The sequence below is a fragment of the Galeopterus variegatus genome, unplaced genomic scaffold, assembly GCF_000696425.1.
Source record: "Galeopterus variegatus unplaced genomic scaffold, G_variegatus-3.0.2 Scaffold984, whole genome shotgun sequence".
Taxonomy (NCBI): Eukaryota; Metazoa; Chordata; class Mammalia; order Dermoptera; family Cynocephalidae; genus Galeopterus; species Galeopterus variegatus.
This window is the reverse complement of record NW_007727095.1, coordinates 107375-122793: the sequence shown is the minus strand read 5'-3', so window position 1 is coordinate 122793 and position 15419 is coordinate 107375. Positions and strand designations below refer to the sequence as shown.

Here is a 15419-nt window from a genome sequence, read left to right as displayed (position 1 = left end):
AGCTGCCACAAGGCTCTAGGAAGACCCCCAGGATTTCCCTCTGGGACCCTCTGGGTGATCCAGGGCTGGTCCTCTCCCACCCATAGTGCTACTAGCACCAGAGCTCAGCCTAGAGAACCCTCTTTCCTGGTCTGGCACTCAAATTCCTACCATGGGATCTACCATGGGCTGAGTTTAAATGAGAGGCAGGCTTTAGAAAGGCAGGAGTTGCAGAGCATTGCAGTTAATGTGACACGACTTTTACATATAAAATCGTGTGTCTTAGAATATGTATACAATACAAAATGTGGAGGGAGAAGCATTGCTGCTGCTTCTGGTTGAGATGTTCAGGGGCAAGTTTCCATCAGTATGACAGAATTGGTGCTAGGGTCCATTGCCAAGGGTTGTGAGGATGAAGTGAGAGAGTGGAAAATGGGACTCCACTGGAACCAGTCTAACAAACAAAAATAGCAGGCACTGCCATTGCCACTGTGATTGTTGTCACCTTCATCTTCACCCTGATGTTCAGTGGAATTCCTGAGTGGGGTGACTTTAGCTGCCCTTTCCCCATGGACCTTCCCACTGCCTCTGACTGCTCTTCTAGCAACCTGGAGTCATATCTCACATCTTTCTGGCACCATTTAGTTAGCGTTGGCGGGCAGTTCTGGGTGAACCTTGTGTGAGGGGCACCCTCTCTCCCACTCTTTCTCCCCTCTCCCCACAAACCCAGGGCTTGGATGGGCCACAAGCAGGGCTGAGATTCACCTGTCCGTAGTTCCAGGGGCACCTTGTGTGAGGGGCACCCTCTCTCCCACTCTTTCTCCCCTCTCCCCACAAACCCAGGGCTTGTATGGGCCACAAGCAGGGCTGAGATTCACCTGTCCGTAGTTCCAGGGGCAAGGGCGGATCCAGTTCTTGTTCCCTTGGTAGATGAAGCCGTAATCATTCACAACATACTCCTGCCTCTGGGGTTCACTGTCTAAGTAGACAGCGTCCGCTAGGAATCAAAGTGGGAGGACACAAAGCAGCAAAGTCATCTTGCCCTTCCTGACTATCCCCATCCCCACAGTCCCATGGAAACTGAGCTCTGGAGAGGGCACCTGCGGACACCTAGAGGGGCAGGAGGGGGGTGGGTCTTGGGGAGACCACACCCCCAACACAGGCTCAACATGAACATGAGGTGGAATAATAGAAATTTACTTTTGGTGAAATTTCTTGGCTCACCAACCATGTTTACACTCTAGCCCCATTGTAAGATTGAGAAGACAGGTTCAGAATGATTAAGTAACTTGCCCAAATCACACAGTTCAGAGCTGGAATTTGAAGACAGAGCCCATGTGACTCCATGTTCTGTGCTCTTTCTGCTATACTTAACTAATCTTGGCTGGAAAAAATCAACAGGAACTCAAGGGTTGGCATTAACCTCATCACTCCCTTTGTAGGAATTCAATCTAAGCAAAGTGTTTAGGATGTGCACAAAAATTTAGATACTAGGCTGTACATCTGAGGGCTGTTGATAATACTGAAAAGCTGGAAACAACCTAAATGCCCTATTCTCGTGGGCTGGTTAAATAGCTTCAGTGCATCTCCACCACAGAATTCTATATAGTATTAATACTGCAAAATCGAATATATGGATATGGAAATCTACATGTGATATATGAAGTTTAGATAGTTTACAAAATAATGTGTATAGTATGAATTGTCTTTTCTTAAAATATACATGTATATAAATGGGATTTTGAAGCCTATTCCAAAAAACATTAATAGTAATTTTTTTTTCTTTTTGCCTATTGGTGTTCTCTAGATTTTCAGAATGAACATGTACTACTTTTATTATATAAAAAAATTATCTTATAGGGCCAGCCCGTGGCTCACTTGGGAGTGTGTGGTGCTGATAATTATCAAGGCTGCGGGTTTGGATCCCTATATAGGGATGGCCAGTTAGCTCACTCGGGAGAGCGTGGTGCTGACAACACCAAGTCAAGGGTTAAGATCCCCTTACTAGTCATCTTTAAAAAAAAAATCATCTTATAAAGTTAAGAACTAACAAACAAAGGGCCTTGGTGGCAGATGTCCTCTTTGCAGTATCCTGGGACTGTCTGGAAGCCCTATTGACCCTGAGGTGCAGGGATGCTCCTCCCCTCCTCAGAGGCAGCCTCAGATGCAGCCTGATGGGCTGACACTGCTGCAGGAGGACACCTTGCTGAGATGTGTTTTTTTTTTCCTTTTTGTCTTTTTTACTGACCGGCAACAGGATTGCAACCCTTGGTGTTGCGCCCGCACCGTGCTCAGCCAGTGAGCGGGAACCGGTCTCCACATGGGATCCGAACCCTCGGCGGGAGTGCCGCCGCGCTCCCAAGCAGCGCATTCTCCAGTGCGCCATCATCTTATAAAGTTAAGAACTAACAAACAAAGGGCCTTGGTGGCAGATGTCCTCTTTGCAGTATCCTGGGACTGTCTGGAAGCCCTATTGACCCTGAGGTGAAGGGATGCTCCTCCCCTCCTCAGAGGCAGCCTCAGATGCAGCCTGATGGGCTGACACTGCTGCAGGAGGACACCTTGCTGAGATGTGTTTTTTTTTTTCCTTTTTGTCTTTTTTACTGACCGGCAACAGGATTGCAACCCTTGGTGTTGCTCCCGCACCGTGCTCAGCCAGTGAGCGGGAACCGGTCTCCACATGGGATCCGAACCCTCGGCGGGAGTGCCGCCGCGCTCCCAAGCAGCGCATTCTCCAGTGCGCCACCGGGCTGGCCCTGAGATGTGTTTTTTTGAGGATTTGGACCAGTGTGGCAGGAAGCTGCAGGTTCATGGATGAGATCACACACATCCCTCCTCACGGCCAGGCCAGGAGTGGCCTGAGCTACAAGGTGGGTTTTCCCAGCTAATATCCCAGTACTGTGATGGAGCAGCTGCTGATCCTGACTTCAGCCCCTCCCAATCCCTAGCCACAGTGTTGGTCTCCCTAGGACCTGGGTGGGACACAAAGTCAGGAGAGAAGGCCCCACAGGTAAGACTTTCCTCCCCACAGCTTGGAAGGCCCTTAGTACAAGTCTGACACTCATGGTCTTGGAGGACAGGAGGGATATGTGTGTGTAAGAGAGACAGAGACACAGAGAGAAGACAGACAACTGGTCCTCTTTTATCCAATGGCAGGCCTGGTCAAATGGCTAGTGAGAGAGTGCTGAGCCATTCAGTGACAGGGAGGTGGATGGTTAGAGGTGTTAGAACCCACCCAGAGTTTTGGGTTCTGACACAACCCAGCAGGCCACTTGGAATAAAGCTGGGAGAGAAGGTAGAGCCAGAGGGAAGAGGGGAAGGGATCATCCTCTAAGCCAGAAGCAAGACTTAGTTGAGTCTGGCCTCTGCCCCAAAGCACACCGATGCATTCTCTACTGCTGACCTCTTCTGCCTCTCCTCCCACTCTCTCCTCTTCACTTGTGTTTCACTCTGCCCACACCATGTCCATGTCCTACATCTGTCTATGTACCTACGGCTACCCCTCCCCCATGATGATTTAGAGGACAGGACTTGTGGGACAGGTGGCATTGGGATATTAACTGTGGCTTTGTTTGTACAAGAGAAAAAGTGGTGACAGCCAAAATGCCCACAAATAGGAGACCAGTTAAAACCATTTTGTGCATCCAAACAGTGGAATAGTTTTAGCTGTTAAGAAGACTGTACTGATAGGAAAATATGTCCAAAGTTGAATTGTTTTTTTTTTTTTTTTTGACCAGTAAGGGGATCACAACCCTCAGCATGGTGTGGTCTCCACCACGCTCAGCCAGTGAGCAAACCGGCCATCCCTGTATAGGATCCGAACCCGCGGCCTTGGCACTACCAGCGCCGCACTCTCCCGAGTGAGCCACGGGGCCAGCCCCAAAGTTGAATTGTTAAATTAAAAAAAAAAAAAAAAAAAAGCAAACTGGAGGATGGTACATATTACATAATCCCACTTGTGGTGTGTATTGTAGAATCACACACACGCACACACACATTCACATTTGATTAAGAGTAGAACTCTTTCCCAAGGCTGCGAAAGAAAATGTGAGCAGGGCTTCCGCTGGAGAATGGGATTAGGAGATTGGGAGATTTTACTTTTCTTCTTACATCTTTCTTTTCTTTTTTCTTTCTTCTTCTTTTTTTGTTCTTATTTTACCCTTTACTTCATTCCAAGAATATTCAATGCACTGCATTTATTACTTAAATCATGAAAAAACTTTAATTAACTTAAAAATGCATGATGAAGGTAGATGTTAACAGTGGTCAAACTTCATTGTAATAGTTTTCTTTTTAAATAAAGATGATTTGGTTCATAATCTACAAATTCTAAATAAATAAATAAATAGCAAGATCTCCCTCCCTTGCGGTTGCTAGGTGGGGGTGGATGCTGACTGCCTGGGATTGGGGAGGCTTGTTGGTGGCCAGGAAGCTGGGTCTAGAAATCCTGAGCCTGTCTCTCTTGTGGCAGCACCGACCAAGATACAGAGACAAGGGACCCTTGCACGGGCACCCTGCCTTACCTGGGCACCAGGGATTGAAGAGCAGGATGAACTCCCCAAGCTGGTAGGCAGTGACATACCCCTGGAAGGAGTCGATGTGGATTTTCAGGAGGTACCGACCCACAGCCGCCATGGGAGGGGCACACAGGCTCACCTCCAGGGAGGTGGGTCGATTCGTCTCCAGCGAGGCGATCCAGGGGCTGGGGCCACCACGGTCTGCCAGGCTGAACACAGCCCGAGTCCCCTTTGCCAAGTCTGGCAGGGGTCCTAGGAGGGAAATAGAGTTGAGGCCCTCTAGGGTGACCTCCCAGCCCCTCAACTCCCTCCCCCCAACGTATACACATGTGTGCACATGCACAACCCCAGTGAGCAAGCTGGGGTCCTCACCAGTCTCAATCACGAAGATGATGTTGTCCAGGCCCGGCTGGAAGCCCCGGTTCCTGAAGTACAGGGTGATGTTGAAGGGCTGGCCCCGACGAACAAGGAGGTGGTCAACACTGATTTCCTCTGTGTGGTGCCGCACGTTGTTCCGGGAGCTGTGGAGGTCCGTGAGGGCCACCTCTAGCCCTGCGATGGGGCAGCCAGGGGCAGATGAAACAGTAGGGTTGTGGAGCCTGGTACAGTCCTGCCCACCACTTACTAGTTGTGCAAACTTGAGAAAGTAACCTAGCCTCTCTGAGCCTCAGTTTCCACGTTAGCAAAACAGAGCCCATAATCCCAGCCTGACAGGGTTGGTATAAGGGCTAGTCGAGGCTGCGTGCATGCATGTTCCTCTCTCTTCCTTCCTCCCTTCCTTCCTCCCCTACATCTCTGACCTTCTATCCCCTTCTCCCTTACATCCTCCTGAAGGTGCATGGTCTTCTGCCACTATTCAACTCCTTTTATAGATCAGGCCAAGTTTAATTGCTCCCTTCAGCCTCACATGTCTTCAGATTCAACCCAGTGTGCATTTTCTTGGACTCAAGTTTATACTCTTAATTGCCCTTGTACTGGCCTCCAGACCTGGTTGTGAGACTCTGGATTAGCTACCCTTGGGCTAGCTGTCCCTGGATAAACTGCTCTTCTTTAAACAATTTGCTGGCTCCCTCACCACCACTAATGCCACGTGCCCAATGCCCTGAGAGCTCAGATGCTGACGACAGTCAAAGAATGTCCCATTCCCAGCTGTCTGGAACTTCTGCTAAAACACAGACTGACCTCACTGTTCTCCAAGTGCACCTCTCCCAAAAGGGCTTTGTTTCTGACTTCTCTGTTTCTTCTCCACTTCTGGGGTCCTGCTATGGTCCCCAGTCACTGGTGGGCTCACAGCCTTTAAGTCGCAATTGGCTCGGGGGGGGGGCAGCTGGCTGGTACAGGGATCTGAACCCTTGACTTCGGCATTATCAACACTGTGCTCTGACCAACTGAGCTAACTGGCCAGCCCATGTCTGTGTATTATGTTCCTGCAATAGCCTCAAGTCAGAATGCCCCCTAACTATGAATTCCACCTGTCCTCCAAGACCCACCTGCTTCATGAAGCCTGCCCCAATTGGCCCACCTTTCTTTCCTTCTCCCACTGATCTATAGCACTTAATTGACAGATTAATTTACATCTCATGCTGATTTGTTCATTTATATCAACAAATTTCTACTAGTTCCAGGCTCTGGATGAGGGTGTCCAGATATTTTTCTTGGTTACTTTTTCATTTGTCTGTCTTTCAGCACTAGCTGTAAGCCAATAAGGATAGAAACCTAGCTGCTTTGTCTTGGCTATACTTGGATTAAAAAAAAAAATGAACCAAAGTATCTGACAAAATCTAATACTCTTTTATGATAAAAAAATTTGACAAACTAGTAATAGAAGAGAACTTGCTCAATCTGATAAAGGCTTTCTATGAAAACCTATAGCTAAAACCATATTTAACAGTAAAAGACTAAATACTTTCCTGGTGAGATAAGGAACAAGACAAGGGTGTCTGCTCTTGCCACATCTATTCAACATTGTACTAGAGGCTCCAGCCAGGGCTATTAGGCAAGAAGAATAAGTCAAAGACATCCAGATTGAAAAGAAGTAAAATTATCTCTATTCATACAGGACATAATTTTTTATATAGAAAATCCACATACACACACAAAAAGAATTAATAAACAAATACAGTAAGGTTGAAGGATACAATAACAACACACAAAAATCAATTGTATTTCTATACACTTGCAATAAATTATCTGAAATTAAAATTAAGACATTCCATTTATAATAACATCAAAAAGAATGAAATACTTATTACAAAAGAAGTGCAAAACTTGCACCACCAAAAAACACAAAACATCATTGAAAAACTAAAGACCTAAATAAATGAAAAGACATTCCATCTTCATAGATTGGAATACAGTATCATTAAGATGACAATTTGATCTACAGATTCAACACAATCCTTATCAAAATTCCAACTGCCATTTGCAGAAATTGACAATACAATCCTAAAATTCATAAGGAAATACAAGGGATCTATAGTAGCCAAAACAATCTTAAAAAAAAAAAAAAAACAAAGTTAGAGGACTTACAGTTCCCTATTTTAAACTTTACTATAAAGCTACAGTAATCAAGGTAATGTGGTAGTGGCATATGGATAGACATATAGATGAGTGGAATAGAACTGAGAGTCTAGAAATAAACTGTCACATTTACAGTCAATTGATCTTTAACAAGGGTGCCCAGACAATTCAATGGGGGAAAGAGCACTCTTCAAAAAATGGTTCTGGGGCCGGCCCGGTGGTGCACTGGAGAGTGCGCCGCTTGTGAGCGCGGCGGCGCTCCCGCCGAGGGTTTGGATCCCATGTGGAGACCGGTTCCCGCTCACTGGCTGAGCGCGGTGCGGGCGCAACACTGAGGGTTGGGATCCTGTTACCAGTCAGTAAAAAAGACAAAAAGGAAAAGAAAAATGGTTCTGGGACAAGTGGATTTCCACATGCAAAAGAACGAAGCTGGATGCCTACCTCACACCAAACACAAAATTAATACAAAATGGATCAAAGACCTAAACGTAAGAACTAAAACTATAAAACTCGTAGAAGGTAACACAGGGGTAAATCTTTATGATCTTGAACTATGCAATGGTTTCTTAGGTATGACAGCAGAAGCTCAAGCAGTGAAAGAAAAACTCTAGATGAATTGGACTTTATCAAAATTAATAATTTTTTTTTTTTTTAAAGATGACCGGTAAGGGGATCTCAACCCTTGGATTGGTGTTGTCAGCACCACGCTCAGCCAGTGAGCGAACCGGCCATCCCTATACAGGATCCGAACCCGTGGCCTTGGTGTTATCAGCACCGTACTCTCCCAAGTGAGCCACGGGCCGGCCCAAAATTAATAAATTTTTTTGCATTAAGACCACTACCAAGAAAGTGAAAAGATAAGCCACAGACAGGGGAATATAAATTATATACAGTATCTAATAAGGGACTAGTAACCACAATATTAAAAAAAAAAGGGGCAACTGATATGATTAGACATATCTCCAAAGATGATATGCAAAAGGCCACTAAGTACATGAAAAGATGCACAATATCATTGTCTTTAGGGAAATACAAGTGAGATGCCACTTCGTACCCACTAGGATAGCTGTAAGAAAGACAGATAATAACAAGTGTTGGTGGGATGTGGAGAAATTAGAACCCTCATACGTTGCTGGTGGCATTATAAAATGATGCAGCATTTTTTTTGTGTGTGTGTGACTGGTAAGGGGATCGCAACCCTTGGCTTGGTTTTGTCAACACCATGCTCAGCCAGTGAGTGCACTGGCCATCCCTATATAGGATCTGAACCCATGGCCTCGGCGCTCCCAGCACCACTGCACTCCCAGCGCCACACTCAGCTGAGTGAGCCATGCGATTGGCCCAAAATGATGCAGCATTTTGAAACAGTCTGGCAGTTCCTCAAAATGTTAAATATAGAGTTACCATATGATCCAGCAATTCCATCCTTAAGTACACACCCAAGAAAAATGAAAACATATGTTCACACAAAACCTGTACTGAATGTTGATTGCAGCATTATTCATAACAGTCAAAAAGTGGAAACAACACAAATATTTATCAGCTCATTAATGGATAAACAAATGTGGTATATCCATATAATGGAATATTGTTCGGCCATGAAAACGAATGCTGAACATGCTATAACATGGATGAATCTTGAAACATTATGCTAAGTGGAAGAAGTCAGACACAAAAGGGCACATATTGTATGATTCAATTTATATAAATAGGCAAATTGATAGAGACAGAAAATAGATTAGAGTTTTCCAGGGACTGAAGGAAGGTGGAATGGGATGTGACTGCTAAGGGGTATGAGGTTTCCTTTAGAGGTGATGAAAATGTTCTGGAATTACGTAGTGGTGATGCTTGCAAAACTTTGTGAATATACCAAAAGCCACTGAATTGTACACTTTAAAAGGGTGAACTTTGGGGCCGGCCTGTGGCTCACTCGGGAGAGTGCGGTGCTGATAACACCAAGGCCGCGGGTTCGGATCCCATATAAGGATGGCCGGTTCGCTCACTGCCTGAGCGTGGTGCTGACAACACCAAGTCAAGGGTTAAGATCCCCTTACCGGTCATCTTTTTTAAAAAATAAAAAAAATAAAAAAAAAATAAAAGGGTGAACTTTACAGTATGTGAATTATATCTTAATAAAACTGCTATAATGTTATAATAAATATGAAACATATCAACTGTACTAAAATACCCTAATAAATATTAAACTCTATCTTCTTAAACCTCTTTAAAAGTTTTGATTACTAATGCACATCTTTTTCATAAATTAGCTAATTATTATTATTATGATAAAAGAAACATAAGCATAATGATTGGCACATTTAGGCACTCAGAAATGTTTGCTAGTTTGAATAGAGTTCTCTATGTTTTGCAAAATCACCCAGTACCACCTATTTCAGATTTCAGATTCAATCAACACTTTATTGAGAGCCTGTCTACCATGTGCTGACTACTCAGTTATCTCATTTAATCCTCACCACAAACATGGAGGGACGAAACGCCATGGGACCCACACTTGGAGATGAGAATGCCAAGGTTTAGGTAGATTAAATGTCTTGCCTAAGGTTAAACCCGGGATTCCTGACCCCAGTCCAGTGCTCTCCCCATTACACAACAGCTGCTGCTCACTGCTGGCTTTCACTCATGGTCAGAAAGAACATCCTGACCCATTGCCAGTTGGGAAAGCACCTGGCTTTTTCCTAATAGTGGAAAAAGAGGCTCACCCCTCTTGGAGACCAACTGACTAGACAGAAAGAACTAACTGACTATGATTCAGGTTGGGCACATGACCTGGACTACCCAACAGATGTGGCAGCATCTGCCTGGCAGTAAGCACTGGAGCCAAATCTCATCCTCTGGATATGTCACGGATCATGTTAATCTCTGCCTGTGACACAAGGGATTATTCTTCAGCCCCAACACTGGATATTCAGACAGGAGGTTAATTTACTGCTGGGCACATTTCTTCTCTTTGAGGAAAAGGGATAATGGGGTAAAATGATCAGGGAAATAAAAAGAAGATTGTAAGAAGAACCTTTAGAGTAGGAGATCTTAGTGTCTGTCCTAGAGAGACACTCCCACGTGAGCACAATGAGGTATGAACAAGGATGTTCATTGCAATATTGCTAGCACGACTAAAAAATTGGAAACAACCTAAATACCCATCAATAGGGGACTAGATAAACAAATTACTTATACTCGCACTATGGAAAATACTAAGGTAGATATATAGGTGCTGACTGGCACAGACAGAGCTCCAAGACACACACACACACACACACACACACACGAATGTAAATGTGTAGACAAAAGACAGATAACAGTGGTTACTCTGGAGAGGAGGCTAGGGTTGGGGATGGCAATCAGGGGACTATAGCTTTATCTATAATTATTGACATAAGATGAAAAAAGGCATTAATTTAATTTACTCCAACTAGATATTCATATGTTTCCTGTGTAATTAAAAGTTATAAAGATTTTTAAGTAAAAATGTAAACACGAAGGGTAGTAAATGAAGGTAAGGCCGTTACATTTGTAGAGAAAGTTAGAAGCTCATTCCCATAAACGGTTTCAGCCTAACCATTCAATCTTCCTAGCAGCCCTTTCCACAAGGAGGGAGATGGCATGGAGAGAAGGGTAGTGGCGGGAAGATTAGTTAAGATGATGAACAGACCCTCTGATATGGGAAAAGGAGAGAAGATGTGGCGATTCAGAGAACTTTAGAGCTGGAAGACGACTTCAAGATTGTTTGGTCCAATTCATGTTTTAGGAACAGGGGTTGGAAACTAGAGAAATGACTTGCCTAGTGTCAAAAGGTCAGTTTGAGGCAGCGAAGGACAGGAGCCCTGACCCCTAATCCCTGGCCCTGCCCGTCCCACCTGGCTATGGAAGGAGGAAAGTCAGTATGCAGTTGCTTGGCCATGTTTCCCTGTCGGCCTCCACCCTGTCTCCCAGTTGTCAGGCCACCAGTGAATTCTGAGGTTTCTAGGGTTCCTACTCTTCCTGCCTCAGTACTGTTTGTGCTTCTTTCTTCCTCTGAATCCACGCTCCTCCCCTTGACTCCCTTCAGTCTCTCTCTGTCCTCCTTGTCCCCTCTCTCCACAGCCCCTATTGGCCTTTCCTACCTTGGGCCATGGTGGCTGCCTCTGGTACCCAGGCTGCTTCCCACAGAACAGCTGGATGGACAGGAGCTTCAGGGAACTGGTCCTGGAGTGTCCACAGCCCCTTCCATCCCAAGACTCCAGGAGACACTGAAGGCGGGGCCCGGCTGCTGCACTGACATCTGCTTATTGGGCAGATCACAACTGGTTTTCTCGCTCGCCCTCAGGTTTTTCTTGGCAGTGTTGATCGGCTGAGAGCAGGTGTGGAGGCTGAGACAGTGTCAGGGCCTTGTGCTATGAGGGCCTTTGATAGCTCTTGGGCAATAGGATATTTCCTGGCAGATGCTGTGCTGCGGTGGAGGAGCCAGGAGGGAGAGGCGAGCAGATGGGACCTCCAGGGAGATGGAGGGGGGCTGCACCCCTGCAGGAGGGAGTTTCAGGGTCCCAAGTCGACTGTGCACAACTTAAAGAGCCTCAGTGAGCCTAGAATCCTGCTCTGCACCTGAGCCCTCTTGTATTCCGAAGAGCCACTTTGTGGATATTAAATGCAAACTGAACCCACTGTGGGTCACCCTTGCTATGATTTTGTTGTATTTATTTTTTGGTGGTGGCATCGTCTTTGGAGAGACCTGCCAGGTCCAAGGAAAATCTCAAATAAAAGCAGTAGAGGAAGAAAAATTGGAAAGATTCACAGAGGAGTTTTGGAAGTAGATGAGAGGAGAGGGTGGGAATGCCAGTGAGCAAGGACCTTGATCCTAATAAGTACAAGTCCTTGAAATGAGCTTGTGGAGAGAAAAGCACAGATAAGAGAAGAGAGGAAAGGAAGGAGAAGTGTTCTGCGTGTGGAGTGGGTGGGACACCCATCCCCCACTCTGCCGTCCCACCCACCCCCCACCCCGCCAAGCTCCTCCTTCACTGCTTTGCCTCCAACCCCCTCACCCTGCTGTAATCTGCCTTCTGTCCCCACGCCTCCCCTGACACCATTCTCACCTACCCCCTCTGGTCACCAGGCCCCAGGCACCCTTCCCTGCTCTTATCTCATGAGGCCTCCTGCAGCCCTGACTGTGCTCAGCACTCCTTCTGGGCTTAGGTGATCTCTCTCTCTTGGTTGTCCTCCTGCCTCCTCATCCACTCCATCCTCTTCTTCTCAGTCCCCTTCACAGGGGACTCATGCTGGTGCTTCCCAGGGATTTGTCCCAGGGTCTCCTCTCTTCTCACTTCACTGGCTCCCACGTGACCCTAATGATCCCCAGAACTGTGTGCTGCAGGCACCACCTGCTCGACAGCTCTGCAGGGCGAACCGCGGACACTTCACACCCAGAGGGCCAAACTGGAACCCCTCTCACCTCCCTTTCCTCTCAAAATACCTGCCTTTCCTCCTGCACCTCCAGTCTTGGTGAGTGAGAAACCTGGGCACCACCTCATACTTCTCCATCTTCCTGACCTCCCTTTAGCCCATCGATCCAGGCCAGCTCCTGATTGTCTCCTAAAACTGGCCCCTTGTCTCTGTGCCCTTTGGTCCTGCTTTCCCTGAAGCCCCCACTTGCCTGGACAACAACTACTAACCAGTCTTCCACCCATCTCTTCTCCAAGTGAGTCACCAGAGTGGTTTTTCTGAAGTGCCAATTTGACCAGGTTGCTCCCCTGCTTACAGTGTGGGTGAAGTCCAGACTTCTCAAAGTCACTCTCAAGGCACCTGGAGTCCAGGCGGGCCACACCCTTTCAGTTTTCTGATGGAGACCTCTCTCCAGCACCTCTGTGCGCTCTCACTTGTGTTGATCTCTCTTTCTGAAACGTTCTCTCACTTGCCTGATTTCTCCAGTATCCAGGCTCAAGTATCGCCCCTCTGGGAATTATTCCTGACACCATCCCTCTGCCACACCAGGAGTATAACGGCTTCCTCTTCCGCATTCCCTATCAGCCAATGAATACCTTAACATCATCAATGTCTACCTATCTTTCCCCTCAAGTATCGCCCCTCTGGGAATTATTCCTGACACCATCCCTCTGCCACACCAGGAGTATAACAGCTTCCTCTTCCGCATTCCCTATCAGCCAATGAACACCTTAACATCATCAATGTCTACCTATCTTTCCCCCAGTCCCCCTTGAGGGCACAGACCGTGTCTTATTAATAGTATTCCCACTGCTTAAAAATGGCAGTGACTAATAGTAGTAGAACCACTAAAGAGAACTAGTAATAGCTTTTAAGTACTAGATACTGTTTTAATTTCTTTATGTGCATTTTCCCACTTAATCTCACGACATCCTATGTGTTAGGTACTGTTATTACTCCTATATTATAGAAGAGGCGATCAAGGCTTAAAGACATTAAATCGTTTTCCCAGGATCATTCACGAAGAGCTGGTGGAGCCAGATTTTGCGGGCAGAAATCAAACTCCAGAGCCCAGCCAGGTGCTTAATGCGGTATCTGAAAAGTGGTTGGTTTTCCAGTTCATATTTGTTGCTTGGTGGAGTGAATGAATTAAAAGATGATCCATGCATAAACAAATGGATAAACGGCCAAACCCACTGCCACGTGCTGAGGGCAGAGAATTCACATTCACCTGGGAAGGCACCTCACACGGCCAGAAAGCTCTGTGAGAAGACTTGTCTAAGTAGCCATTGGACAGGGGAGAGGAGGTATGAGCACCAGGGGGGCATGAGCCCATACATGGGGCCAGGAATGTCCCTGCCCTCCTGCCCCCCAGCTCCTCTGCCTGGACCCTGGAGGCTGAATAAGACCTGGGCTGACTTGTAGGCTCAGCCTTTCATTTGATTTCTGCAAACCCTTAGTCAGAGGGTGTGTGTAGGTGTGCTGGGGTAGGGAGGCAGCTCTGATCAGAGCAATTTTTCCCTTGGTCCAGAAAGGGCAGGCAGAGGGGAGACAGGGAAGCTGAGCAGAGTCGACAAGCACTTCCTGTCTGGATGGAAGCAGGGAGGTGACCAACAGGGAGGGACACTTGAGCAGAGAGATGTGGACACACCTGCCATCCCCATGGGGCAAGCTGGCTCTAGTAAGGTGGGGATGGGGGTGGGGGTGGGGAACCTCCAGAACTTTCCCAAGAAAGACTTGGGTGTTAATTCCTGCCCTGCTACAAATTTTGGTATGCCCTTGTCTGCAGGATCAGGACCCTGACGCCCTGGCTGCTAGGTCTGAGTGGGGGGTGAGGAGGTTCTCCACAGATGACTGCAGAGGGAAGCTGGAATTGGCAGATCCAAGTGGAGTCCTCTGCCCCCTCCCTCTTGCCACCCCCAGAAATAGAGACGGTCACCCAGGAGAAATGATCAGAGGACCTCTGCATGCAAGTGTGACTCACAACGTTCAGAGCACTTTAGAACACACTGTGTCATTGGATCCTCACGGCAACCCTACAGGGAAGGTAGGGCTGGCGCTGCTAGTGTTGCTACATCACCATTTTATACTTGTGGGAACACCCTGAGGGAGCCCAGAGCTCTTTTCTTTGTTGTCCATGCAATAATGCTGGACCCCAAAACTAGCAGCCAAAAGGACCTGAGGATGGTGGTCTCCATGCACACGGTGGGGGACTGAGAAGGCCAGGAGTCAGGAGAGTGGGGGTGGCCTGGCTCGTGCCACCTCCTTGCTCCTCCGCCTGCACATTGCTTTGCCACAGTTTGTCTGTGGGAGCCACTGCCTGGCCAGGTCGGTTGGCCTCTGGGTTGTCATGAGGCGAAGGGAGGGTCATTCGGGATCTCACTCGGGGTGCTCTACAGCGGTGGGTGTGAACCCCAGCGTTCTGGGCCCTGGGGGACGTTGAGCTGAACAGGGGCTTTGAGATGATCTAGTTTATACAACCAAAACCGAGGTGGGGAAGCAAAGCCAGACAGGCTTGCTTAAGTGAGAAAGAGAAGAAAACGCTACAGAGTAGTATGATTTTTAAGCCAGTTTTTGGATGGGGAAAGGGGAAATCATTTGAAAGGTGGAATGGGAAGGCAGAAATGGCTAATATCTACAGCCCCCTGGGAGGCCCCTCAAAGTCTCAGATGGTAGTCTGCCCTCATGTCCTCCTCCAGTGACACAGCCAGGGAGCTTTCCATGACCAATGCACAAGAGGGACGGTGACTAAACAGCAGACAAGCAAGGTGTGACATTTCTGCAAGGGTCAGCACAGGCAACCTTCTCCTGAGTGCAGGAGCCACATGGAACACAGTGGTGACAAGACAGTGACAGAGCCCCACAGAAATGCCCAGTGGTACTTAATGAGGACAGGTGCAGCTGGCAGCCAGGGTTGGGTGAGGGCATGTGGGCTGTTACCCTTCTTGCCTGTGCAGCTGGGGGAGGCAC

General features: G+C 47.2%; 1 protein-coding gene across 2 annotated transcripts in view; it reads right to left on the bottom strand.

Annotated features, from left to right (window-relative positions):
• TGM5 (transglutaminase 5) overlaps window positions 1-11149 on the bottom strand; it is a 31593-nt gene extending 20444 nt beyond the window's left edge. Inside the window, exons 1-4 of one of the 2 annotated variants that reach the window (XM_008574018.1) lie at window positions 11138-11149; window positions 4869-5048; window positions 4503-4748; window positions 858-976 (exon numbers count right to left, since the gene is read on the bottom strand). In XM_008574018.1, the coding sequence (XP_008572240.1) occupies window positions 858-976; window positions 4503-4748; window positions 4869-5048; window positions 11138-11147 (555 nt within the window). In that variant the 5' untranslated portion in view covers window positions 11148-11149. The remainder of the gene's footprint in view (window positions 1-857; window positions 977-4502; window positions 4749-4868; window positions 5049-11137) is intronic. The other variant, XM_008574019.1, reaches the window with a different exon arrangement.
• Between the last annotated feature and the right edge of the window lie 4270 nt (window positions 11150-15419).